We start from the raw sequence: 27,883 nt of genomic DNA, 5'->3' as shown, positions 1-27,883 counted from the left end.
CTGATTTTAAACATCAACGCTGCAAATAACTGATCATATTCTTCTTATTTTTTATTATGTGCTACTATTTGCTAGTTAACATTTAGAACAATTGCTTTTAAAACTGCATTACCGTGCACACAGTGTTGATCCTCTGTTTTGCAGAACATCTTTTTTTTACCAGTTTATTGTATCTGATGTTTGTGGGGAGCTGAGCTGAGGATATCACTGTGTGCAGGAGAGAGGATCCATCACATGATGCAGGTATTTCAGAGCGTTGCTTTTGCTGCTGGATGTTTAGTTGCAGCATCAGAGCTCTCCACCTGTTGAATGTTGTTTTGCTCTCTAACTCAGGGAAGGAGCTCCACCTGCAAACTGAACCTGAGTATTTACCTACAGCAGCTGTGTGACTACCTTAATGATGTTTGGAGAAGGTATCACACATCTTAAAAGTCTCAAGCAACAAAGTGCACATATTAGTATTTCTAATGGGACTACATATCAGTGAGGTTCTCAGCAAATACCTGCATCTTAATTCACAGTATTAGACCCTTGTATGTACAGTGGGACAAGAATTACTGGTCCTGCAAGAGGATAAAAATGACTGTCTTCAAAAACTAGAAAATGTGTTGAATTGTGAAAGTCCACACATTGAACACAGTCATACGTCTTATTTATTGCAGAGCATATTCATTTATCCAAAAAGAAACATAACTGTATTAAAAAATCCTGTTGGCACGAATTGCAAACTAATTTAGATACGAATAAAATAAATAAACAGCGTTCAAATTCAAATCAGTGGATTTTAGAGAGCGGTGTGAGAGTGGTGTCAGCAGACTGCTCATAAAACACATAATAACTTTTTATTTGCTATCTGTGTATTCATCATGGGTAGCCAGTGTAGGCCAGTGAGAAGCAGGCTGGCAGGAGCCCTTCTGGGCTGCTCAAAAACCAGACGGGCTGCTAAATTGTGGACCATCTGTAAGGTTTCCCTGTGTGTGAAGGGAGGTGATTGTAGTCACTTTAATGACGTCTGTTGATCCACTGGTCTCCTGCTAATACAGTGCAGTAAAGCACATTAAAAGGCATCATGAGAAACATGGGGAATGACACAGTGCAGAGGAGACCGGCTGAAGGACAATCACACCTGGAAGACAAACAAAAAGCACAACAAACCGAACATTGTGAAAAAGAAGAATAACATTGATATGTCTGCAAGCCGGGAAGTCATTTTTCCCAGTCTCTAAAACAGCCCATGAATGCACCAGCCTTCCTTCGCCTGTGGGAAAGATTATAATGAAGTTCATCTGAAGGTGAAAAACTAAATTATAATTGTTAAAATCTGCCTAAATCATGTTGGAGGAGCCACAGGAATCAGCCGTGACACGGTTTCTCAGTAAAGTGGCCTTTTGAACAGCTTATCTGTGATTAGCAGCTTCATGTTTGTGTAGCGTTTCCCTCCTGCTGCTGTAATCCTGACAGATTATTTCATTACAGTCAAGTCATTGTTGTTCCCACAAAGCAGCGCAGCAGCCTCTGGCCGCCCTCAGAGTCCTTTATTTAAACGGTTTCTTCAGGAAAATAACATCAGATGGTTTCCAGAGTATATTCAGTGTGGAATTAAAAAAACACAATATTTCAAATCTCAAATATCTACTATGTTTTTTTTTGTTTTTATTTTGTGGAGCCGTGAAATAAAATCTTTCTGATCGCAGATTTTCATTGTAGTTTGGATTTTTTTCCTCTTGCTGTCCTGTATGAAAGACCATCTCTGCCACTTAAAAAGATTCATCGTGAGTTTTTGTTTTTAACAATGAAGAAAATGGGAATGTTTGACATTGTGAGATCTCATGAGTGTATCTCTTAATTATGACTTAAAACCAGGAATGAAAATAAGAAAACATCCTCACACTTATGAGAAAGTTAATGAGAAAATATTTAAACCATGGGACCTTTAAAACTTAAAACTAATTTCTAATTATGAGTTTCTATCTCATAAAACTTACAACTTATTGATAGTTATTCACTATTATAATATCTTATTGTCCAATAATCATGACATAATAAAGTGATGCAGGACAGCAGGGCCTCTGCAGTCTAATGTGAATGTGTGATGTGTTAATATCAGGTGTTTTTTTCCTGCTGATCTGAAGTTAAAAACAGCTTCGCTCTGCCTGGTTTTCATTAACAGAGCAGATTAAACGTTGAGCAGTCGGCAGGAGACGAGGCCCTGCACCGCTCTATAATTAATATTTCACATGACCTTTGACCTGCTGTGCATTATATAACTCCATCACCTTTATTGTTCAGTCCACAGCTTCTATATTAAAATGTTTCAGCGGCCTGTATCTGCTGAACGAGGAAAACCAGGTAACAGGTGTTTTATTTGTATCAGGTCGGCTCCACCTTTAGATTCATTTTAATTTAGAGTATGAAGAAAACTGCACGAGCACGTTTCAGCAGAAAAGTGGATGAAAGAACATTTCTATCCAAAAACTCAGTCGACCAGGAGCCAGTTAGAAACTGGGGCAGGATTCAGTCAAACAGTGGACCAGTCCCTGACCTGGATTCCAGACCTGGATCAGAGCGTTCCAGGAAAATACTGACAGAAATAAAAACGTCTCCTTGTGTACATGAGGTGTTTGCAAGTTACAGAAATAACAGCTCTTAAAGGAACAGTTCGCTCTTCTCTCACAAAATATGGAACTGTTCCTTTAAATCAAAATATTTCTTTCATCAACATGACAACGACCCGTCGGTCGCTCTAACGACCTCGACCACAGACTCGGTGTCACTGTCGCTGCTGATTGGTTAGAGCAAAATGAGAAAAACTGAAACAACTGAGCGGTGTCTCAGGTTTAGGTCAACAACTACAGCTCCCATGATGCTTTTATCTATGGGACATGTTGAAAAACAAACAGGCAGAAACCAAAGAAAAAAGAACCACAGACACAGAAGATTGAAGTCATGTTCATATGTATTTCAGATATTAAACAGACAAATCATCTCCAGTGAAGCTTGTTCTGTTTCCTTTGGTCAATAAAGATATAAATAATATTCAAACACAAACGCAAACCTTTTATTTATCTCTAGTCCTAGTATTCATCATCATTATCACCATCACCATCATCATCATCATCATCATCATCTGACTCTTATTTGACACATTTTCACTGGTAACTTAAAGGAACAGTTCAACATTTTTTACAAAACTCTCTTTCAGATATGACATCTGTCAGGATGTAGTTAGCTTAGCTTAGCATAAAGACTGGAAGCAGGGGGAACAGTTAGCCTGGCTCTGTCCAGAGTTCAGAAATACACAGATCACTGCCTTTTGGTTTTAGGGGGATTAACTTTTTACTTTACCACATATTGATTTATTGATCCAAAGTGATCAGATTTTAATATATTGAAGATGTTGTGTTTCTTCAGTGTTTCTGATCCCGCTGCATCATCTTTTTAAAAGAGTTTACATGTCACTGATTATTCTGAGCAATAAAATACAGCTGGTTAAAGAAAGATACATCAACAACAACAACAACAACACAGCATGAAAAACAAGCAGCAGCAGAAGAAACCGCTAATTATCTTTAAATTATCAATTATTACAACTTATTGATACTGTCACTAAAACTGTTTCCTTTATTTAAACTGCTGAGAAAATCATCTTATTTACTTTTATCTGCACTAAAAAATTTACTTTTTACAGTGTAGAGTGTTTCCTCCATAAAATAACACAACTGTATATTGTACAATATTTAACCCCCGGTTTCAGCCTGAACCTGCTGCTGGGATTTGATGCCATTCAGACACATTAGAGCATCAGTGAGGTCCAGCACAGAGCTGGTGAAGGTCTGGATCCCAGTCCCTGAGCCACAGATGCTGGATGGGGTTGACATCGGTGAAATAAGAGTATTTATCTAAATAAAGTTTCCCTCCACCCTCAGTCCTCTGGTTTCTGTCTCCTTCGCCCTCAGAACCAAACCGTCTCCTGGACCTGTGTTTGGACTCAGGCTCCGCCGAGTCCTCTTCCTGTCTGCCTGCACCCTGCAGCGCCCTCTGGTGTCCAGCAGCTTTCAGTTCAGTCCAGCTCATCGTCATCATCACCACTAACTCTCCTGCCGCTGGTCTGAGGTCAGACCGGCAGGTGGAGGCCTCTCTGCTGGGCGGGGCTCAGTGTCAGCAGCTTCCTCAGGTGAGCCAGGACCAGGTGCTTCATGCCGCCTGACGGCTTAGAGCGAGCCAGAGGGATGGATTCTGGGAGCTCAGGCCTGTGAGGAGAGGGAAGAGAGCGGTGGTGATGATACCTGACACCTGTGACGTCTGAGTGGCACTGCTCACGGATACTACAACCACAGAACTGTTGTGGTACTGTTATTACTGTTACTATGACAACTGTCAACTACTTCTACTTCACCGTTTCCTCTGGTCAAGGTGGAGCTGATTGGACTGTTTCACATCCTGTTGTGTATTTGGTCGCACTGGATGTAATGATGATGTTACTGGTCTGTGTAAGCGAGGGTTACCTGGTGAGTCTGCAGTGGTGTTTGTTGTGGAGTCCGAGGTCCTTCAGCCGGGGGCCGAGGGGTTGGTGGGGGCACCCCGGGGCCCTCAGGTTCCTGGACAGGGCCGACAGAGAGTCCCTGTAGACCAGGCCACGACGGGATGACACGACAGGACAGTGGTGGCAGGTGGCAAGCTGAAGGACACAGAGACACAGACGGTTTGATGATGTCGCCACATGTTGATTAATCCACCGCTGAAAATAGTCCCCAACAAATTTCCTCCTGTGTTTGATAAAAACCAGAGTGAGCAGCTGCTTCAGGGGTTTATAAGATTTACTTCTTCAGTAGGAACCAACGAGCTCAGAGCTGAGAGCCACAGAGGAGGAGGAACAAGTTAAGAGACGGACTGAAGTCTGCACAGGAATAAAACAGAACAACAGTGGACATCTCCTTAAAGACAGGAGCTCAGTGTGTGCAGCGAACACTCACACTGATGTTGACTCAGTTTCCCGTCAGCAGATCTCAGAGGAGCCTCAGTCTTTCAGGGCATTTGAGCTAAATTGAGCAGGGCGGCCCCCAGGGGCCCCCACCACCGATAAAGACCTACTTCGGCTTTAATTAGACCTCCGCCTCCTTTAACAGCAGCTGCACACAGAAACACTGTGATGAGTCTGACTGGCTCCTGGTTTATCCTGTTTTCTGTCGAATGTCTCTATTTCATCAATTTCTTACTAACTCGTGGCTTATGATGTTTTGTTAACTCGTTGACGTCAGAAAAACTCAGTGACTGGATTAAATGATGAAACTAAAAATGAACAGATTGATTACACTCATCACATATATGATCTCATAAATAAGTATTAATGTGGAATAATCTAACAACCAGGAGGCGGCGGTGGAGGAAGTATCCACATGTTTTACTTGATTAAAAGCACCAAAGTTAATGTCACTAAAGTAGCAAATCACTAAAGGACCCGTGATATGTGTGATGTGATGTGATTATAATTATACTGACGCTTCAGCGTGTTCACCACAGGGAAAGATGGAGCTGATTCTAATTATTCTATATACTGCTGGGTAGTTTGTGGATTTCCTCCCAGGGATCAGGGTTTTATTCTAACCTATAATAATAATAATAATAATAATAATACATCTTAATTTATTAGTAAATCATATCTTGTTAAAAGATAAATATAGTGGAGTAAAAAGTACATATTTGCATCTGTGTTGCAGTGAAGTACAGTAAAGTATTCAGAAGAAAACATGAAATACATTGATTTAATATAATTATGTTGCTCAAGGTCACTTACTGCTTTTCTGACCTGCTGAAGATCATGAGATGCAGATAAAAACGTTTCCAAACTGAAGAATGAACATTCACACTGAGATATTATGATTTTACTGGGATTATTAATGTGGTTGCAGCAGGTTATTATGACCCACAGGTTTTGATCCTTCATATTTCTACTCTGCTGCATTTCAGGGGGAAATTCTGAACCTTTGTTTCTCTACATTTATTTCACTATTCAGATTAAAAGCTTATAAAACACTCTGCTCCAAGATTGAACCAGTGATTCACAACCTTTTTGGCTTTTGGTTCCTTATAAAAAAGCAGTTGTGGCCCCTGTCACACTTCAGGAGTCTATGAGTATTAAACACTCTTCACCTCTGCCGATTTCCTTTAAATGTGCGTGACCTTTTGCAGCAGCACGACCCTGATGCTGGGAACCAGTGGACCAAATGATCTAAGTGTATCTGAGGTAGTTAGAGCAGCTGCACAGTAAAATGACTCAGGACCAATGATCAGATACTGAATCAATAATCTGTCAAAGGTCAAAGGTTATTCTATGGCAGAATTAGTGGTTTTACTCTGGACACTTTAAGCTGATGATTATTTCCATTATTGATTCATCTGCAGATTATTTGATGAACTATTTTCTCTAGAAAACAGCAGAGAATGAGAAATGTTGGTTCCATCAGTGAAGAGCCTGAAGGTTCAGTTCACTGTCTCCATGATTATTAAAAGATGTTTATTTGTTTCCTGTTGATTCACTTTGCTTTGCTCCAGTCAGACTTCTCATGCAGGACCTTTACTTGTTATGGAGTATTTTTACTTTCTATCACTGGTACTTTTACTGAAGTAAAGGATGCTGATACTGCTCCCACCACATCAGATCAAATCAACATTTAAATCTCAGTCTCTTTACTTCAGGACAAAACACATGAAACAACAAAGGTTGGGTTACTCACTGAGACGAACGTCGCCATGCTGCAGCTGCTCACCGATGTTCCTGGACACGGACGAGGAGCTCGAGGGTCTGAGCTCTGTCATAAACCTCTGTCCTCCTTATGTGTGATGTCATCAGGAGGGTGGAGCCACAGCTGCACAATGATGTCATTATTCAGGACTTCCTGCACATTGTAATCTAGCGCCAGATTAAAGATTAGAGACAGGAACAAACACACACACACACACACAGGAGGTATATATAGACATATATAGATTCACATGCACGTGTTCAGTGTATTCAAGGACAATAATCTCACACACATCATTCCTTCAGCTCAATGATCTGAATCTGATTCTAACAAACACAGACATCCTCGTCTCCTACAAATGTCCCTATTAACTCCCAAAAAATAAGATAAAATGAAATAAAATAAAACAAAATAAAATAAGATAACAAAGGAAAAACAATGTTCTCAGTTTCCACTCACACACACATGGTCTTTCAGTGTTGCTCTGACAATGTCTGTCAGTTAGATAACAGCTCGGACAGTTACACAACTACAACCACCAGAATTAATAAAAGGTTTGAGTGTGTGAGCAGGATTACAGTGTGTGTGTGTGTGTGTGTGTGTGTGTGTGTGTGTGTGTGGCTCCATCTTGTGTTGAATCTGTAGAATCAAGCTGCAGCTTCATCAGATGAATTTCTGATGTAAATTCAGTCTTTTTAATGATTTTAATTTTGTTTGACTTCAGACCTGAAGGGTCCTCAGGTCCTCAGGTCCTCAGGTCCCCGGGTCTACAGGTCCACAGGTCCTCAGGTCCCCAGGTGCCCAGGTCTACAGGTCCTCAGGTCTACAGGTCCCTAGGTCTACAGGTCCTCAGGTCTACAGCTCCTCAGGTCTACAGGTCCCCAGGTCCTGAGGTCTACAGGTCCTCAGGTACCCAGGTCTACAAGTCCTCAGGTCCCCAGGTCCTCAGGTCCTCAGGTACCCAGGTCTACAAGTCCTCAGATCCCCAGGTCCCCAGGTCCTCAGGTACCCAGGTCTACAAGTCCTCAGATCCCCAGGTCCCCAGGTCCTCAGGTCTACAGGTCCTCAGGTTCCCAGGTCCTCAGGTCCTCAGGTCTACAGGTCCTCAGGTTCCCAGGTCCTCAGGTCTACAGGTCCCCAGGTCCCCAGGTCCCCAGGTCCCCAGGTTCCCAGGTCCTCAGGTCTACAGGTCCTAAGGTTCCCAGGTCCTCAGGTCTACAGGTCCTCACGTCTTCAGGTCTACAGGTCCTCAGGTCCTCAGGTCCTCAGGTCTACAGGTCCTAAGGTTCCCAGGTCCTCAGGTCTACAGGTCCTCAGGTCTTCAGGTCTACAGGTCTTCAGGTCCTCAGGTCTTCAGGTCTACAGGTCCTCAGGTCCTCAGGTCCTAAGGTTCCCAGGTCCTCAGGTCTACAGGTCCTAAGGTTCCCAGGTCCTCAGGTCTACAGGTCCTCAGGTCTTCAGGTCTACAGGTCCTCAGGTGCTCAGGTCTACAGGTCCTCAGGTCTACAGGTCTACAGGTCCCCAGGTTCCCAGGTCCTCAGGTCCTCAGGTCCTCAGGTACCCAGGTCTACAAGTCCTCAGGTCCCCAGGTCCTCAGGTCCTCAGGTCCCCAGGTCTACAAGTCCTCAGATCCCCAGGTCCCCAGGTCCCCAGGTCTACAGGTCCTCAGGTCCCCAGGTCTACAAGTCCTCAGATCCCCAGGTCCCCAGGTCCCCAGGTCTACAGGTCCTCAGGTTCCCAGGTCCTCAGGTCTTCAGGCCTTCAGGTCTACAGGTCCTCAGGTTCCCAGGTCCTCAGGTCTTCAGGCCTTCAGGTCTACAGGTCCTCAAATCTTCAGGTCTACAGGTCCTCAGGTTCCCAGGTCCTCAGGTCTACAGGTCCTCAGCTCAGGATCTGGTCTCCCTGACATAGAAAGATGAATTTTGGATCCAGATCAGAACTGATCACAGAGTATCGATGAAAATAACCAAACCCTCACACTCGTCATCGCGTCGGTAATTAAATTACTCAAAGTCACATGTGTGTATCTGTGTGATGTCATAATGTTGGGAAAAGATCCAGCTTCTGTTTAAGGAAACATCACAGGAACTTTGTTCTTCTAAAGTGTTTTTATTTATTTCTCAGAGAGCAGATACATCCGGCCCACACACGGCCCAAGTCTATACACAGCATGACTGTCAGACGACCACATCTGGACCAGTCCTGGCAAAAACACAGAAAAACTGCTCGAATCTGCCCGGATGTGGAAGTATATGGGCCAGACGTGGGGACAATGCATGTTAATGAACATCTGTCCACAAGATGTGGACGTGCAGGGTTGTAGCAAAAACAACAAACATAAAACCCACAAATAAAAGGACAAATCCATTTTGTTGTGAGTGCTGGACTGATGTCAGAATAAAGCTCCTGTGGATCCTGGTCTGTGGAACAGGGAACAGAAACACACTTTAAACATCAAACACAGACAACATGAGCTCAGTGTTTGTTTGTGCAGCTCAAACTCATTTGACTGTCAAACTGACCCAGGATCAGATCAGGAAACAACCTGCAGCAGCTCAACTCTCCTGCACCTGTTTCTGTCTCTGCCACCAGAACCTGAACCGGTTCTGTGGTTCTGTTCCCACCGGACTGAACTAACCCCCAGAAACAAGCCAGGTCTGGTTTAAGACTCTCGTAGAACCACACGCTGTAGAACCTCGGACCCACAACACATGAATCACTCACACACGTCTCATGCAAATCTGCTGTTTGACTGACAAATGTGCGTTTTCATATCTGAAGGAGAAGAGACGGACGTGACTGAAGAGACTCGACCACTGACGACTGACGAGACGCAGATTTTACCTCAGAGGTGAGAAAATGATTTTTGATTTTAACGTTGACCACAGGTCCGATTCTGAAACACATCAGGACGACGAATGAGACAAATCTTTAAACAACAAACTAACCGCAGATTGAATTCTCATAACAGAGGGATCAGAGGATCATCTTCATAAAACAGCTCAGGTGTTTGACTGTGTACAGACACACCTGAGCTGTTTTTAGAACTTTTCATTTCATTTATGATGTGTCATTAGTTTTTGATTATGTCTGATCTTTTCTCTGTTTGACCGTTAACAAACAAAAAAACCAAATGATCCTCCTGAGTTGTTCGTCTGAACTTGTTTTTACAGCGAAGAGAGAAGTTGAGTTTTTCTCTGCGTCACTGTTGCATGAGGAGAGAAGGTGTCACACACCTGAGCCTGTGAGGTAACTGTCAGTCTGTCCCAGGTCCAGGTTCAACAGCTCTGCTGGTCCTGGTGTCACCATGAGTCCGGGGCGGCTCCTGGTCCTGCTGCTGGCGGCTCTGAGCTCAGGTACAACACAGACTCACCTCACACCTCAACTCACCTTCACCAAGGCTCCACATGACACCTGGCTGCAGGTACAACCATATGTTTACTGTGTTACAAACAAGGCTGACGATCAACCAGGCACAGCATGCCCAGGGGCCCCAGGGGCCCAAAGAGTCCCAGGCTTCTTACATACCGTATTAATTTGGTCCAAATAATTTAATTAATGACAAATATGTTAGAAATGTGCACAGGTGAAGTAAAATATCACCTGTAACAGGTGATACCTCCATCCTCCACCTCGAGGTTCTGGTCCTGTAGAGACCGGTTCAGGTTAAACTGAGCTCATTCATTGTGAAGTTGTGTTTTAATTTCAAAACCTCAGGTAAGATCACAGGAGAGCTGCGAGGCTATTTTCATTATCAACATATCAATATTTACTGATTTATTATTCTCACTTATTATTTTATGATCAGGTGATTCTTTTTATTATCTAAAGGACCACTGTGACAGAATGTGTGACTATTTTGATCATAGGTTTAAACACTTTCTGTAATAAACCTCTAAATGTAAAAACTTCATCAGATGGTCCGTGGTCTGAGAACAAGAGTTCACTATCATAGAAAACTGGAGAAACCAGCACAAGTCCAGATCCAGAAGTGCCACACTGAGCTCCGTGTAGTCCTCCGTGTTCACAGAGCTACAGCTCACAGAAATGTCTGTATCTATTCAGAAATTTGAATGCTGTGCATATCCAAATGATGTATTTGTATTCAGTATACCTGCACAGGGCGGAGGAGCAGCAGCTTCTCCAGAGTCATCTCTAATTTCCCCTCATCTTCAAATCACTGCAAAACAAGCACTTAGTTTAACCTAAAGGTTGTTTCCATGTTTCCATGTCCCCAGGACAGTTCCTGTACGGATCCAGTATAAAAGACAGAGAGGCGTCATTCATTCCTCCTTTAATACAGTTCATCAGTGTTAGTGGTTCATCAGTGGCCTGTATTATAAAGTTACCCTCCATCTCCTGCCCGCGGCCCCTGATGAAATGACTCTGATGTGGAAGAACGTACAGCAGGGAGGGAAGATGCTGAATGAAATGTTTTTTTTCCTTCTCCAGAATCCACTGCCAACCCACCAGAGGACACCGGTCAGAAGTTCATTCTTGTTTTTCCAGAGAACATCGCCTATTATCATCCCACTGCTTCCCAGAACAAGGTCCTGATCACCGCCCTGTACCCCGACACAAAGGTCACCATCAAACAGCACAGCTTCGACACCTCAGACTCGACCCTGGAGGCTGGAAAGTCTTGGGAGTTCGATCTGGATGCAAGAATGGAGCTGAAGAAGTTCAACCCCACTAAGAAACTGCTTCTAATCACCAGCACCAAGAACATCACTGTGGTCGCCATCAGCCTGAGGAACGACAGCCTGCAGACTGCTCTGGTTACTCCTTTTGAGAAACTGGGCAAAGAGTACCTGATCCCGCCGACACCCACGATCCCGGGCACCACCGACCAGGTGTCGCTGGCTGTGACCGAGAGAAACCCCTTCCACCTCCTCATCGTCAGCGGGGACCAGGGCGCCACGGTCACTGTTGAAGGCGCAGAGACTCAGGAGGTTTCACTTGAACCCAGTACGACTGCTAAGATGTGGGTCCAGGAGGGGGCCCAGCTGCGGACTGTGACGGCCGACCAGCCGGTGGCCGTCCTCTTCGGCCACCCCTGTGCCCTCCGCCACGGCTGCACCTGCGGGCTGTTGTACAGCCCGCTGCCGGCCGCCAGGGCCGCGAAGCTCAGGTTCTTCATCCCTCCTGCTCTGGCCGAGGATGCTGCCGAGGAGACATTTCTGCTCCTGTCGGAGAAAGGCTCCACCAAAATAAAAGCCTTTAATCCGGACTCGCCGGAGGTCGAGGTCACCGGCACAGCCGCGCTCTACCGCCCCGGGCTGCTCCTCCCTCTGATCCCGGAGGCGGACTTCGCCTCCTGCTTCGCGGTCAGCCCGGTCTCTGGGGTCCCTGGGGTCCCTGGGGTCCCTGGGCCGAAGAGCTTTGCTGTCATCGTCGTCCACAGGGATTTCACAGACGGGGTTCGAAAAGGGAACCTTGCTCTGGACAGTCCCGAGTGGCAGAAGCTGAAAGGGACCGAGTTCATGTCAACATCCGTGGAGCTGGCGCAGACAGACACCGTCATCTGGCACACGTCCTCCAGAATGGCGGTGTACCTCGCGGGAACGATGGGAGAGGCTCTGTTCGGGAACCCGGCGGCCATCATCAGTAGCAGCCCAGGTAAGGACCTGCCCTGGGGGCTGTTTCCAAGCCTGTTTAAAGCTGAGGCCAGTTCAGCACAGCTGTAACAAGAACCTCTGGTAATAAGCAGAAAACTGATGGATGAACCGATTAACAGCTAAATAATTTGTAAATTTCAGTCTTTGTAAATGGAACTGAGTTCAGTGCTTTTAAAGACTTTCCAGACCTGGAGATACTCTGAACATGAGCCTCACTGTGTTTGAACTCTGACCTCCACTGAGTCAGGAGAAACTCCTCAAAGTGAAGGACGTGTCAGTTCGAACTTTAGACTGAGTTTCTGGTCTCAGAGTCTTTCAGCACTGAAATGACAGCAGCTCTATAATGAATTAACAGTCGCTCCAGTTGGTCAAAGACCGTGTGTCTATCAGACTTGCTGTGAAATAAGGATCTGTGTTCATGTATTTGTTAACTCTGCTTCCTCCTGTGCATGAACAGTAAAGCACAGCTGGAATAATGACGACATGTTTTCATGGACATCAGAACAAATACTGAACATTGAAAACACTTCAGCTTCATGACAGTTTGTTTCTTGTGCTTCGCTGGTCTGTAGATTTTCGGGGCTGCGCCTTGACTCCAGAGGTCGTAGAGATCGGAGCGGTGGTCAGCGGCTGGCGTGAATCTCTGAAGTACTGCAGAGACAAGAACCTGGAGCTGATCAGCATGTCCAATGCCCTAGTCTGGCCACACATCTACAAAAAGATTATCCAGGCCAAGGACGAAGACGTGCAGGAGGTGTGGATCGGTATGCGTCGGAGCTCCCAGACTGGGGAGTGGTACTGGCTAAACAACGATGCCGTCAACAACACCAAGTGGGAGGAGGGGGAGCCCGGGACGGTGCACGACGGACAGTGTGCCATCATGAGCCTGAAGAGCGACGAGGACTTTGGGTGGAGAGACGAGGACTGCTGTAAGGCCGCCCATCCTGTCTGCTACAGCTCTCCCGTCCTCTTGTCCCTGTAGTGGGACGATCCAGCAGCACGGTGGGGGTGAACGGGCGGGAAAACACTAACAAACCCCATCAGAAGGCTGGTGTCGCGTCAAAGCCTGTTTCCATCAGACTGTGTTTATCTGAGACTGTCCCGTAAAAAATGAGCCCGTAGGTCACGTTAGTTGGATCATTACAGGAAGAGTTTAGTCTATGAATCGTGTAAGTGGCCGACGTAACCTCTGTAATCAGCTGACTAAAGAATGATGTGGTCAACAGACAATCATGGAAACAGGCTTTTTAGGAGACTCCTCAAACGAGGTCATAGGTCGTCTGTCAGCACGTTACTATGACCCATCGTTAGGTTCTGTTGCTAGGCGACATCTAGTGGTCGTAGTAATGATGACAGGAGCAAAGGGAAAAGTGTGGTTTTATTATCTGCTCTCTGTAAATCACTGCTCCTGTTTCTCATTTGAGAAACAATTACAAGTCAAAAGAGAGAATTTTCAATTTGACATTTTGTGGTTTTATGATGACCCCATGTTTTGCACTTCTAGAGATCATCTACACAGACACGTTGTTTGGGTTGTGCTCCTGGGAAAACCCACAGTTATATAAAGATATATAAAAGTTAAGATTGATTGTTTAGAAGACATAATATTTAACACTTTGTGCTTTAAATTCACAAATAGCGTAGACCATGTGTAGGATAGACTCAGTTTAATTTGTGGTGTTGCTGACTGTACCATTAAATGTATCAGTGTGAACCTGCACTGCTGTTATTGTCGTCATTACATTCATGTGCACTTGTCCTCTGATCTTTTGTGTTTGTTGCCAAAATTAGGAGCCAACGCTGATGATCAGCATCCACGACATTATTGTGAAAAGATTCAACAGTGACACAAATTACAACCTGATTAAATCTGATGTCAGACAAGCAAACAGTATAAAGGCACACAGCTCAGGCTCCGCCCACACCAACGCGTTTTAAACTCACCTCTTCTTCTACGTTTCAGTTTAAAGCACAGACTGGTGACGACAATGGACGTGAACCATGATGTATTATAAGAAGGTCTTACATCCATGACGTAAACTCCGGCTCCGGGAAATGAAGCCAATGCGGAAGCGCCTTAACCCTGCATCTGTCTACTGACCGCCAGGGGGCGACACCGCTGGCTGCAGAAAGAAGTGCGATTGTATGGAAGCCTATGAGGAAATGACCCGACTTCTCACCTGGTTTATGACCCCAGTAAACGTTTTCATAACGAGATTATGGTCTCAATCGCTAGTTTCAAGTCTTCTTCAATACAACATGATGTTTATTATTAAAATTATAGTCCCATTTAATTTAAATAGACGATAAAGTAGGGTCTGCAGTGGCTAACGGATGATTCAGCGGTCTGAAGCGGTCTCTTCTCACGGAACCATGTTGAATAAGTCGTGAACTGGTTTCTGGGTGCAGTGTTTTCGTCCTGGAGTTTTCCTCATACAGTTACACAGACCTCCCATCGTGTTTTCAGGTCGTGAAAATTAGTTTTACCTTTTTGTTCGCCTAAAATGTCAGCGTTGTTCTGGTTGAACCAAAGACACTCTAAGCAATCAGCTGTTCAGTTTATACGGTGAGTACATTTTATTTTTAGCTTTAGCCTGTTTTCGCCAAAATTAGCATCCCAATCTCCAATTGATATCGTAGTGTAGATAAATTACAAATGCACCTTGCTAACCCAGCTAGCTGGCTAGCTAGCGCTAGCTGATTACCAAGCGTTTTCTATGCTAACAGGACCGGGCTCTGCCGGGATGGTGACCTGTGTTTACTCCAGAGGTGTTGATACATGTTTGAATATGATGTTAAAAGCCCAACTAAAATGTGCAGATAACTAATGTTAAGGTACCGACGTTATTATTGTGTTTCTGGAACACGGGAACCAGTCGAAGTGAACTGCGTTAGTGTGTTGGGCTCATACTGAGTCCATTAATGCTATTAAAGTTCTTCAAATGTCAGTTTGGATGTTGTGAAAGTTCAGGTTAACTTCACCTTAACGTGATTTAAATGTGGTTAACATGTAGAATGATGCTGACTGGAACAACAGAAGCCACATTACTACATCTTCTGATCGGGTCCTCAGTTCACACGCAGCATTTTCCGGATCTGTGAGAGTCGAGCGCGTCAGAGTACACTATCTGCTTCCTGTTTACACCGGCTCGCACATGCGCAGTGTATGTGAATGATCATGTGATGTTTTCAGGTGTGTCACACCCTTTTCCCACCAACATTGACAGGTATAAGCTGTTCTTTTAAACGCAGGTAAACATTGGTCCCTCAGAAAGAAAATGTTTGTTCATATCTTTGAATTTAGAAAAAATGAAACGTTTTCATCAAAATTTTATTTACCAGGACAAAAAACACATTTCAGGTCATGTGATTAATAATAAACATAATAATAATAATAACTTTTATATTTAGTATTTGTAAGCAGTATGTGAACATTTGATGTATTTTAATACATGATTTAACACAGTGTAATACAGTTGTGATATAACAGGACGTTTAAAGTATTTATTAATGCTCAGTATTTCTCAGCAATTAAAACTTATTTTGTATTTTAAAGAATATTATAGACATATTTTATATTACTGTTTCATTATTTTGTCGTTCATTATCTGTTTATACAGCAGCCTCCACTTAATACATCAATAAACACTTAGAGCTGATTACAGCTGCATCAGCTGTTCGAAACCAGTTATTATATCTCTATATACTGATTATTAAAGATGAATTGATGAATTGTTATCTGTCATTATTATTGATAACACCATTACCTACACAGCTGTTCCTGGTCTCTCTCTCTTTTCTCCTCTCTCCTCCCCCCACCCTCCCCTTTCTATCTTCTCCTAAACCCAACCGGTCGAGGCAGACCCCCCCACCCTGAGCCCGGTTCTGTTGGAGGTTTCTTCCTGTTAAAGGGAGTTTTTCCTCCCCCCTGTCACCAAGCGCTGCTCTTTGTGGGAACTGTTGGGTTTTTCTCTGTAACAAAGTAAGGTCTTGACCTGACCCTGTAAAGTGCCTTGAGATAATGTAGATTATGATTTGGCGCTATACAAATAAAACTGAATTGAATTGAATTGAATTGAATTTATTACGATGGTGTTGCATGAAGACTTTACACTAAATGATGTCAGAGCAGGTTATTTCCACCGGCAGCTGACTCCCTGCAGAGCTCCTCCCTGCACCATCCACACCCCCATCCCAACCAGCAGGATGACCTTTGCCCCCACAGACACCGACAGGAGGAGCAGGAGTGGAGGCGATGCCCCGGCCGCAGACAGCGAGGGTCGGGGGGGCAGGACGTACAGGGTGGCCTGCTCTTTGCCCAGCGGGTTGGAGGCGCTGCAGGTGTACTGCTGGCCCGGCTGTACGTCTCTCAGCTGGCTGACGGTGTGGTAGTGAGCCGGGGTGCCCTGCGCCAGCGGGCCCACCGGCGAGCCCTCCAGCAGGTCGTCCGGGCCGAGCCACTGGACGTCCGGCAGCGGGGAGCCCTGGACCCGGCACAGAGCTCTGTAACCGGACTGCTCGCTGCCCTCCACCGACAGAGCCAGGATCTTTGGAGGAGCTGCAGCACAGACAGAAGGGAGGGAAAACACATGAGGATACATTTATAAAGTGCCACAAGGCTGGACTACTTACTGGGCAACTACCCAGGGGTCCCAGACCCCCAAGAGTCATGACTTAAAAATTTGCTCCACTGACATCAGCTGTTCCTCCATCATCCATCTTATGATTCTGGTCTTGCAGAGGGACTAAAAATCTAGTTTTAAAAACCTGGGGTGTTCAATTTATTTGAATTAAAATAGTTGATTAATTATCAAAATTGACCCAACAATTTTTTCCCTGCAGAAGGTTGATCTGTGCCTGCAGGTGGCTGGACTTCCTAGCTGCGGACCCGTACCCTCCACTCTCAGTCTGGTTCCCATCTTGTCCTCGAAGCTGATGTGTTCTCGCCCCTGAACCTCCACCCTGCAGTAGTAGCGTCCGCTGTCCTGCAGGGTGGTGCTGTGGATGCGCAGCGACAGGTCGTGCTCTCTTGGGTTGCCCTCCAGCCGGTAGCGCTGGTCCTGCTGGGGGCCTGGTTCGCAGGTGGCGGCCCCGGGCCGGCTGGTGCAGCGGTACAGGACGGAGGCGCCCTGACCATGGCCCAGACGCCACAACACCTGCAGGGAGGAATGCTGGGAGTGCTGCGGGTGACTGAAGGTGCAGGGCAGCACCACCGGGTAACCCTCGATGGCTCGTACCTCCGGCTGCACCTTCATGGACCAGCCGTCATCTCCAGAGCCGAGGGCTGGAGGGAGGGGGACATGGGGGAAAAGGACGTCTTAGTGCCACAGCTGATAAATCTCCAGTAATCAGTCAGGTCGCTGGTTACCTTAGAGAAACAGTTTATCCAACAACTCCAGATATTATTCTAATGTTGTACCTCCATAGAAAAAGTCTACAGCCATGCTAACTTAGACTTAGCAATGTGCTAAATTCTAACGTTTAGCAGCTATGATGTTACCATGTTCACCATCTTAGTTCGTTAGCAGGAAACACAAGGTGAGGATGAGGGAACGTCATCAGGTTTTTGTTCTGGACACATTAAAATGTGACCTGATGATGGCGCCAGAGGAAACTCCAGAGGATCAACAGAGTTACCACAGTTCATCCTGAGGGGAGCATGAACCATATTTCATGATGAACTGAACCCACAAACCCTGCAGTCCTCAGAGACCTGTTAGCATGGCCCACCCCCAGCAAGGCTAAACTCATCTGTCCACCCACAGCACACTCAGCTGGGCGACAGCTCCAGTGATGGTCGCCTGTGGAATCACTGTTGATTCACTGTTGATTCATTCATTTTCTCTCTCTTATTAACTGATTAGTCGTTTGTCTGAACAATCTCAGAGAATGGTGGAAACTAACCCTTCACAAAAATCCAGAGTTCAAACCCAGAGAGCTTCAGCTCCCTGTCCCAGGAGACCGAGCTCGTTCTGTGTTTACCAGATGGATTTTATTTGCTGTCTAACATCACCTTAAAATCAGCTGGGCTCACATCTGCTGACCGCAGCGCTGAAATCATCGGAGAGATTTCACCCTTTAATTTACCACTTGTTCACACATTCACTCAACAAACTGAACCTTTTCTCTGACCCACGAGGACCAGAGGTCAAATTTAAACTTAGTGTAACAGAGTTTATTTGATTCTGAAATCAAAAGTAAAATAACACAACACTGTTTAACCTCTGTGTTTCTTCCCTACAGCTCTGTGAAGCTCTGCTTCAGCTCTACCAAGAATCTGAGACGACTTCTGTCTGTCCAGGTCTTAGATCAGGAGCCACACATCTGTGAAGACATGAATGAAGGTCACACACCTGTTGATGTGTGTAAATCAGCTCACCTGCAGCAGACGACAGCAGACTCACACAGCTGCACAGCAACCAGACGTCCATGATGAGACTAGTGAAGGAACCACACGGCAAGCTGTAGTGTGTGTGTGTGTGTGTGTGTGTGTGTGTGTGTGTGTGTGTGTGTGTGTGTGTGTGTGTGTGTGTGTGTGTGTGTGTGTGTGTGTGTGTGTGTGTGTGTGTGTGTGTGTGTGTGTGTGTGTGTGTGTGTGTGTGTCATTCATGTGACTCAGTACCTCCAGACACAGCTGTGTGTGTGTGTGTGGGTGGGTGTGTTCTTCTTTTTATTATTAGGAAAGGAGCAGAGATGAGACTGTTTCTGTTTCCAATGTTGGAGATGAAGGAAGCTCAAGTCTCACAGATGCAGCTGGTAAATGAGCAACATTTCATCCTTAACACCCGAATCCTTTCAGTTCAGGCCAGTGTTTGTTAGTGATGGTGAAGTGAAGCTTTATGAACCAGTGAAGCTTCATGAGCCAGTGAAGCTCTCAGCACAGTTGTGTCAGATCAGAGCTGGATGGAGACCTCTGCTGGTAAAAGTCAGGAAAAGTGATGTGATGCAAAATGTTTCTCAACCGACCAACATGAGTGTGCTTGAAGCAAAATGAATGAATTAACAGATGAATACATGAATGAATAAATAAAGTGATACATAAATAAATTAACATGTTCTCAAAGTAAGTAAAAAAAAAAAAAAGGAAGATTACATTTTGTGGATTTGGACATTCTCCCTGTTTGTGAACAAGTAAAACTCATGACCAGAGGACGTAAGAAAATGCAGCTGCAGCCACTTGGTTATAATATAAAGAATAATGTGACTGGAACCACCTCTACTTCCTGAGACACGCCATGTTCTCAGTTTTTTAAACCTTTGAATCAGATTTGAAAACAGTCACGTGTGTGTGTGAAACAAGGCTTCAGCCTGAGATTTTATTAAATGTGTTTTTATTTTCATGTTTTCTCTTATTGGAGACAATGGACACAACCTTGACCTTTTTAAAACAGGTGTATCACCACTGAGACTGAGTGGGATCAATAAACTACAGCGAACCATTTGTGTTTGACCTTTGAGTCCCTTTTTAATTTAATGAATTCAAAGTACTATCAACAATTTGTCCCTCAAACGGAAAAATACACATAAAAATATATGAATACATTTTAAATCCTGAACATGAGAATGTGAAATCACCTGTTCAGTCTTGTTTTCTGGGAATAAGAAAATCCCACTAAGAGTCAGATTTCCATGAAATGTCCTGATCCTGCTGCCAAATGATGAACCATGTAGAGTTAAATGACCCCATTGCCTTTCCTCTGGCGCCACCCTCAGGACAAACTTTTACAGTTTTACATCAGCATCAGGATGTTTGTACATTGAAACGAGACAGCAGCAGGACGTCAGACGTTAATCAATAGTTTCAGATCAACAATACTGTAGATATATACAGTATTTCTGTTAGTGGTGATTATCAGCTGAACCTGCAGCTCCCCTCAGCTTTACACTGCCACAGTGATGACCTATTATTGTAGCTAAACCTGATATCATCATCACCTGGTTCCCTCCACTAACAGCCAATAGGATTTCTCCATTGTGTTTCGGATGATTAGAGAAAATCAGCAACAGTTTCTGATCCTGACAGGTTTGGTTCAGCAGGATCATCTTCACTAATGACTCCACATTCTGATGTTTGAAGCCTAAACACAACCAGCAGCAGTAAAAAGCTCATGTTAGGCTCTAAACCAACGACACCACGGTCACATGACTTCACCGTCACCACCACTCACCTTCAGCCTGTAGTCTGATTCAGCTCTGAGCTCTTCTACAGAAGCCTTTCCTCTGACAGAGTTAGTGACAGTCTGTAGAAACACAGCGAGGCTGTAAAGGTGGACTGGTGAGGAGGTCGGTTTCATGTTGGACTGATGACGTTTAACGTCCCCGACAACCTCTGTCGTCTCATTTAGACTCTTGTCTCTGGCCTTTTTAACAGATGGAGAAGCTTCTAGAATCAGGACTGAGGGATTTACTGACGGGTCTGATGTCAGAGAATCAAACCTGAACATGTGTTGAGCTGCTGTTAAACACAGACCTGACTTCAGCCATCAAGCAGAAACACACTAAAACACCCAGAGACTCAGGACCAGGGACAGGAAGTGAGGACATGAGAACTAATATCAGGGTTTCAGGACTCGTTCCTGCAGAACTCTGTTGTTTAACTGTCCAGACACTGTTTTATTGTTGTGTTTCACTCTCATACTGTTCACCACCTGCTCAGCAGCAACAGCAGACACTTAAACATCAAATACACAAAATGTAAAACATATGATGGAAATGTGTCCACCATTTGATGGGTGTGTGTTGTATCTTCAGTGTGTCTTCTTCACTCCTTCAAACAGGAAATATGTGTCACGCATAACTTCCCCAATTATTATTTTAGTTTGGAGGATTGAGGACTTCGTTTCTCTCCGTTCAGCACCACTTCTGTCTGATCAGTCTGAGGATGTGGCCGCGCACTCCGTCCTTCTTTCTTATTCTGACTGCGATCGTCACAGGTAGGACCCTCCATCCTTTGTTCAGGTGGTTTGGAGTATGAAGAAGCTGTAATGTCTGGTTTGTTGTTAGTGTTTAATAAAAGTGCTCTACGTTACTTAGAGGGTTAGTCTGTGACTCACTGTGTCACTTCCCTGAAGTTGCAAGAGACAAATTTCAAAAAGGAGAAGAAAGAAAAGTTTTCACAGAAAGTATCAGATGAACTGAAGTGTTGACCTGATGATGATGCTACATGAAAAGTCAGAGGGTGACCAAAGTAATTGCAGTTCATCCTGAGGGGAACATGAATGTCTGAAGAGTTGTTGAGATATTCCAGTCTGGACCAAAGTAGGATCCAGATCCTGCTACCAAAGCCTCAAATCCAAATAACCTTCATTGATCATCAGGGTTATTTTCTCAGACTTGACAAAGCTGCTCCAGAGCCACAGAAGTCGAATCATCAACCAGGGATCCGACAATTTTGAGCCCATCCACTGATCCATCTGTTGTCTGTTCGTCTATCAATCCATTGCCACTTATCTGCAGTCAGGTTGTGATGGCAGCAGTGAAGCAAGGCAGCCCACACGTCCTCCTCCCTCTCCAGTGTGTTCTGGGTCTGCCCTGGGCTCTCCTACCAGTTGGATTTGACCAGAAACCCACCACTGGAAGGAGTCTTGAAGGATCCTTACCATATGTTTGAACCACCTCAGCTTAAGTTAAGCTTTAGTACTAAATGTAATCTGGACTTGTTTCTGTGCAGAGAGTAAGGTTCTGGTCCAAATGTGTAAATTGGTCCCTTTGTCCATCTGTGGTGTGAAGGTCCTCAGGAGAGGAGTTCAGTAAATATAGTGGCTGGTTTCAGATAAAGCCAAAACCTTTTATAATCACACCTAGTAAATAATTTAAATGGCTCCAGTCATGACCGTCTTTACCTGATACTGATGTGCTCCTCTCCAGGGTCTGTCTCAGGGTCTTGGGACATGGTGGTCCATCCAGTGGTCAATGTCTCCAGAGGAGAAGACGCCGTCCTGAGCTGCTCCTTCTCACATCCCCAACAGCAGTGGTATTCAGGGGAGATCACTGTGAAATGGTCGATGAGAGAATCACAATCTCGGCCGTTCTTCAGCTGTTCAGTTAAAAACGACTCGATGGAAGGATTCAGCAGCTGCTCAGTTTCTGGATTAAAATATTTCCTGGATGGAGACCCTCGACGGAGGGAGGTGTCCCTCCGCATCAGGGAGGTGCAGCTGATGGATGATGCTGAATACTTCTGCAGAGTGGAGCTGGAGGGCTGGAGGAATAGTTACCAAAAAAAGACAGAGCTGTATGTGAGAGGTGAGTTTCTCCTGAGAGTTAAAGAGTTGCTGTTGTTTCAGACCTGATGTTTTTCAGCCTTCAGTGTTTTCAGCTTGAATCTTTTCATCATCCAACTGAAATTACACTGAAATGTGGTTTTATATATATATATGTATGTATGTGTGTGTGTATATATATATATATATATATATATATAGTTTAGTTCTTTTATGATGAAAAAAGAGAATAAAATCTCAGAAATGTTACTCATCCTCTCAGTGTCTGAGGTGGCGTCGGTGTTCAGGTTTGATCGACACTGAAGACACGATTTGTTGTATGAAAACAAGGCAAACGGAGGTTTTGATGCACAAATGCAAAGACAGGTCACGATCATGAAAACAGAGAATATGAAAAATACATTTTTCCTGTTTGAAGAGATTTTACAGGGCAGATCTGTTTGTTTTGTGTAGCTGATTTTTTTTTTTTTTTTTTTTTTTGTGTCAGGATTTTTTGGAGTGTTTGTTTTTGTGATACTCAGTTCAGCCACAAGAGGCCGCACCACTGGCCCCGGTCTAAATTGAACTAAAAATATTAATGTCTTTTCTTTTTTTTTCTCCATGGACTCTAAATACAATGAAGTGTATTATGATCAGGAGTCTTTCTTCAGGAAGTCAGGTGGGATGGTATGAAGACCTACAAAGCCCAAATAATGAGCTGCTCACAGTAAATGTAAAAAAAAAAAAAAAATCCTTTGCCTTTAGGGCTTCCGTACTTTTACTGCTTTCAAGTTGTAAAACAAAAAAAGATGAATCACACACTTTGAGCACCATCAACATTAAACTGAAGTAAAGTTGCAGATAAAGACGTCACAGATTCTACTGAGTCACATGTTGTGATGGTCTGTCTGCAGCTGAGCCTCAGATCCTGAGTCTCTCTGTGGTGGAGAAGCCCTCCAACACACGCAGCCACCCCCGGAGGCTGCAGTGTGAGGTGGAGGGCCACCCCCTGCCTAAGATCCTCTGGCTGTCGGCCTCCAGGAAGCTGACAGACAACCAGGGGGATGCGGCTCAGTCCGGCCTGTACCGACTGATCAGCACCGTGCCGTACCTGGAGGAGGAGGAGCTGACCTGCAGGGCGGAGAGCGAGCTGGGCGGAGCAGAGAGGACGTATCCACCCAGTAACAGGCTGATGGTAACACTGAGTGTGTGCGGCCTCCTCCTCCTCCTCCTGCTGCTCTCTACAGGAGTCGTGGTGTCCTGCCTCAGACACAGAGGTGAGCTGCTGTGGGAGAACATGGCTCCACACTGACAGAGCTCAGCTCTGAGCTCAGAGTTATAACTGATCCTCTTCAAGATCTGTGCATGTTGCAGTCGTTACCTTTTGGCCAGTTGTTGTCTTTATTATGATAACTGCAGAGACAGAGAGGGACAGGAAAGTCAGGGACAGAGAGGATGACCTCTGATGTTCTGGAACATTTCTGTGCTTCCTCCTTCAGTATTTGTTCTTTTTATTTCCAGTCTTCTCTGCTCCACCTTTCTCCTTCTCCTCCTGCTGCTGCTTCAAACCAGCGTGAACAGAGAACACACACACGTTCCCTGATAACACCAACATGTCTCTGATAACCCGAGTCAGAAGGAGAGCTAACCAGGGTTGTACTACTTGAGGATGGGCCGTTCATTTACCCCCCTACTGTGAAAACTGACTTGGACATGGCTCACACTGGGAGAGACGAGGGGCTCTGAGCGAACAGTTAGCATACGCTTATATAACGTGATATTGTTAGCCTACACAGTAATCAGTCCGACCTGAAACGCTAATGGCCCATTGGAAATCCTCCTGACCCCCCAGAGACCACTCTGCTACTGCATCAGTGTCTTTACCTGCTCCATCAGTGTCTTTACCTGCTCCATCAGTGTCTTTTCCTGCTCCATCAGTGTCGGCCAGTCCCAGCGGATCAGATAATGGTTGTAGTTAGACTTTTTTCATTGGCTCTCGTGTTCACAGTCACTTTATTCAGTTGACTTATTGTTGTGTGTTTAGTGACACTTTCACTGGGCGTCATGACACCTCCCTGACTGAGAGCGTGAGGGGAGGGGAGGAGGGGGTGATGGTGTTGTGCAGCATCTAGTGGCAGTGACGATGGTTTACAGGAAACAACTTTTAATGTTGTAGATGAGGTGGAGATGATTTTAACAGCTTTTTTTTTTTAGATCTGATCTGGTATCAGCCCAGATATTGGTCGTGACAGACTCGATGAATCAATGTTCTGGTTCCAGTCCAGTTTCTTCTTCATGTTTCTGCTTGAACCGACATCAGCTCAGCCAGGTCCAGTCACAGATGCACATTTTTGTATTTTTAATGTTGTATTATATGGTATTATAATGTATTCACCCACCTTCATATAAATGTGGTAGAATAGAAGAAGTCAGCATCACTGACAGGGGTGAGTCAGACCAACCTGTTCCAGGTGACAACAGAAGGAAAGACTTTCTCTTTTGCTGGAGCATATTACATCAATCTGAAATGAGCAGCTTCTTAAGGTTTTACTGCTTCTCCTTTCTCCTCAGCTCGAGCCAACTCTTCTCCTATTAATGGAAACGGTGAGGTCGGTAAGTGGTTAAAACCTAATTTATCTTTTCCTGTCTTAGTTTCACTTCTGCAAACAGTAAGAGTTTTATTTTAACCTCAGCAGTCTGGGTATGTACTTCAGCCTGGAGCTCTTATCACTTCCACTTCTTCATCAGCTCAGTAGAGGAGGTGCTGTAGAGGAGGTGCTGTGAGGTCAGGAGGAACAAACAGATTAACACTGTTCAGTTTCTCAGTTTGTGTTGTTATTATGGAGGCTCAGATGTATCAAACCAACCAAACCTGACTAGAAAACAAGCAGACAATAGGAAAAGAGACTGTCCTCCAATAAGAAACGAGCCCACAGGTCGTCTTTCAGCAGGTTACTATGACCCATCGTTAGGTTTTGTTGCTAGGCGACATCTAGTGGTCGTAGTGATGATGACAGGAGCAAAGGAGGAAGTCAGGTGACGTGGTATAAGGAGGGAAAAAGTCCACCTGAGTAGGAGGTTGGGTCTTTCACACAGGAAACAAGTGTTTAACTTCTGTGTGAATGTGACAGTTTGTGTTGTTTCTTTCATCCAGGTCTGTTATTTTTATCATTGTCACCATGACAACGAAGGTCCTGTAATCCTAAGGAAGTGCTTTTTCTAACCTAAATCACAATCTTTTCCCAAACCTAACCAACCACCATGAGCGTTCCATAAGCTTTAATATTGTAACCATGGCAACCGCTGACCTGGCCACTCCTATAGGTCACATATCAGAGAGTTGGAACACACGACCTGTCACTCAGGTTGAGAGAAGAGCAACACCAACAGAAAACATCACAACTACATGACGGAGAAGAAGAGAAGCTCCAGAGCTTCCTGTCACTGAAACCTAAAAACGATCAGCTGATCGATCTCCTCTCTGACCGTCAGCTGACACGTCGCCCAGACCTGAGGACGTGAACATCTCTCGGTGCAAAACTCTGAATACGAGCAAATCATGTGCAAACATTAATAACTGTGTGTTTTCATGTCGTGTTGTGTGAAGTGGAGAATCATGGACAGCGAGCCCCCAACTCTCCAGCTGATAGCGACGCTGAGCTACTTTACTCAACCGTGACCACGACCTCCACTTCCTGTGAGTCCTGTTCTCCCACAGATAAAACTGACCCCTGAACCTGGGGGTCAGGAGCAGATTCACATCCCCTTTAATAAACAAGTGAAATACGACCACCTCACCTGGGTAGAGCTGACGTCTCTCTCTGGCAAAATGAAATGAATTCATGAGGCAAAGCAGCCGCCTTAGGACTGATGAGCTGTTGCTGTGTCTTTATAGCCCCCCCCGCTGATCCGATCGGCTCCACAAAGCACCACGAGGAGCCAGGTGAGTCACAAACAGCACAGGTGGAGTTCACACCTGTAAATCACTCGACGTGTCTGATTACAACAGAGACATTATTGTCGCTGAGCTTTTCATATCAACAGAACAGTAAACAACAGCTGTTTGATTTGATGAGTCAGCTGGAACCTTTTGAAACACCTGCTGTGGGTGCAGAGGTGGAATAACTAAAAGTACCAGTGTCACAGTTTCAAAAGACTGAACAAGTGAAAGTCCTGCAAGAAAAACCTGTCTGAGGTAAAATCAACAAAAGTATAGAAGAATCTTTATATCTATCTAAGATACTATTCATCAGGCATCCATAAGTTTATAGATACACAAGTATCTAAATTAAATACTATTATAAAGTAAGTATAAAAGTAGACGTCCTCACTATGATCTGTCAGTGTTACATTTTAGTAATTGTTGTATTATTGAACATGTATTGGTATATAATAAATATAATAATGAATTTACTGTTAATAATTCCATAAATTGATAGACTATTGATCAGTTTTTGTCAAGTGACTGCAGGTGTCAGATAAGTGTGTGGTACAGAGTTTCCCTCTGAATGTGATGGAGCAGTTTAATGACATCACAGCGTGGGACTTTGTCTCACAGATGCTGAGTCAGCTTAAATCAAACTGTGTTGGACGAGTTAGTTGTGTGTATTTAGAACTAACAGTGTGTGTATTTGTTGATTCCACCAACCAGTGGCTCCCAACCACAGACTGATTATAAACCTGGGCGTAGACTCCTGAGGAGCCTCAAAGCTGCATCTCTCTACTGAGCATCAGACTCCACTGGTTGCAGAGAGTCTGATTGTATTGAAGTCTATGTGAAAATGTGATTTACAGTCTGAGTGGTTGTTTTCCAGGTGTCCTGTACTCTGAAGTGAAGGTGGTGTCGTCAGTCAGGTATGAACACCATCAGCCTGTAATGATGCTCTGCAGACAGTGAGGAGAACAGCTGATTTATACACATCCCTCTTTTGTTCTTTATCTTCCAGGAACAACAAACAACATCCCATCAAAACATGAAGATAAAGGGATGTTTTCTGAAATACTGCACATAGTTTGTACATATTTTTGAAGCTTTTGTTTCATATGTTTTGCTCATTTTATTGGTCGTCTCCAGACCCATTTTACTGAAACCTAATGTAAATATGCAAAATCAGATTAATACTCTGTTTACTTTCAAATCATATCAGGTCTACGACTGTGAAAGTCACATAATGACTTTTTGTTTTGTAATGTTTCCTCCTGTAGGACTTGATTATTTTTAGTGTGGAGTCAGAGGTTGCTGTTATTTGCATACAGATAAGCTTTACTGTGTAAAACCTGTCGAGGTCCATGTTTATTTAAATAAATATTCTCATACATT

The 27,883-nt window shown here is 44.5% G+C and overlaps 3 protein-coding genes across 12 annotated transcripts; 2 read left to right on the top strand and 1 right to left on the bottom strand.

Annotated features, from left to right (window-relative positions):
- Window positions 1-2,938: 2,938 nt before the first annotated feature.
- Window positions 2,939-18,828, bottom strand: LOC139613269 (sialic acid-binding Ig-like lectin 15). Of its 5 annotated transcripts, none has more exons than XM_071469760.1 (7): window positions 18,741-18,828; window positions 17,256-17,645; window positions 15,344-16,919; window positions 7,470-10,390; window positions 6,735-6,910; window positions 4,506-4,678; window positions 2,939-4,250 (listed from the first exon to the last, which is right to left on the bottom strand). In XM_071469760.1, the coding sequence occupies exons 1-3, from the start codon at window positions 18,790-18,792 to the stop codon at window positions 16,495-16,497; spliced, it is 867 nt and encodes a 288-aa protein (XP_071325861.1). In that variant the 5' UTR covers window positions 18,793-18,828; the 3' UTR covers window positions 2,939-4,250; window positions 4,506-4,678; window positions 6,735-6,910; window positions 7,470-10,390; window positions 15,344-16,494. The 5 variants fall into 5 exon arrangements, with proteins under 5 accessions (XP_071325861.1, XP_071325860.1, XP_071325862.1 ...); XM_071469759.1 differs by having other exon boundaries at window positions 6,735-9,163; window positions 9,980-10,390; XM_071469761.1 differs by having other exon boundaries at window positions 6,735-8,645; window positions 9,980-10,390.
- Window positions 9,525-14,078, top strand: LOC139613267 (IgGFc-binding protein-like). The gene is made up of 4 exons (XM_071469751.1): window positions 9,525-9,594; window positions 10,014-10,099; window positions 11,196-12,362; window positions 12,934-14,078. Exons 2-4 carry the CDS (start codon window positions 10,051-10,053, stop codon window positions 13,341-13,343), a joined length of 1,626 nt encoding a protein of 541 aa, XP_071325852.1. The 5' UTR covers window positions 9,525-9,594; window positions 10,014-10,050; the 3' UTR covers window positions 13,344-14,078.
- LOC139613268 (sialic acid-binding Ig-like lectin 15) lies at window positions 17,606-27,883 on the top strand. Of its 6 annotated transcripts, XM_071469753.1 has the most exons (9): window positions 17,671-19,117; window positions 21,180-21,294; window positions 22,229-22,606; window positions 23,478-23,840; window positions 25,135-25,176; window positions 26,171-26,260; window positions 26,459-26,506; window positions 27,378-27,417; window positions 27,510-27,883. In XM_071469753.1, exons 1-9 carry the CDS (start codon window positions 19,055-19,057, stop codon window positions 27,538-27,540), a joined length of 1,170 nt encoding a protein of 389 aa, XP_071325854.1. In that variant the 5' UTR covers window positions 17,671-19,054; the 3' UTR covers window positions 27,541-27,883. The 6 variants fall into 6 exon arrangements, 5 of the variants coding, with proteins under 5 accessions (XP_071325855.1, XP_071325853.1, XP_071325854.1 ...); XM_071469754.1 differs by lacking the exon at window positions 27,510-27,883 and having other exon boundaries at window positions 17,606-19,117; window positions 21,216-21,294; window positions 27,378-27,475; XM_071469752.1 differs by lacking the exon at window positions 27,510-27,883 and having other exon boundaries at window positions 17,606-19,117; window positions 27,378-27,475.

The sequence above is a fragment of the Trachinotus anak genome, unplaced genomic scaffold (assembly GCF_046630095.1).
Source record: "Trachinotus anak isolate AG129_WGS33_773 ecotype Australia unplaced genomic scaffold, CSIRO_AGI_Tana_v1 ptg000032l, whole genome shotgun sequence".
Taxonomy (NCBI): Eukaryota; Metazoa; Chordata; class Actinopteri; order Carangiformes; family Carangidae; genus Trachinotus; species Trachinotus anak.
The sequence above is the reverse complement of the archived record's forward strand: the minus strand, read 5'-3'. Positions and strand labels throughout refer to the sequence as shown.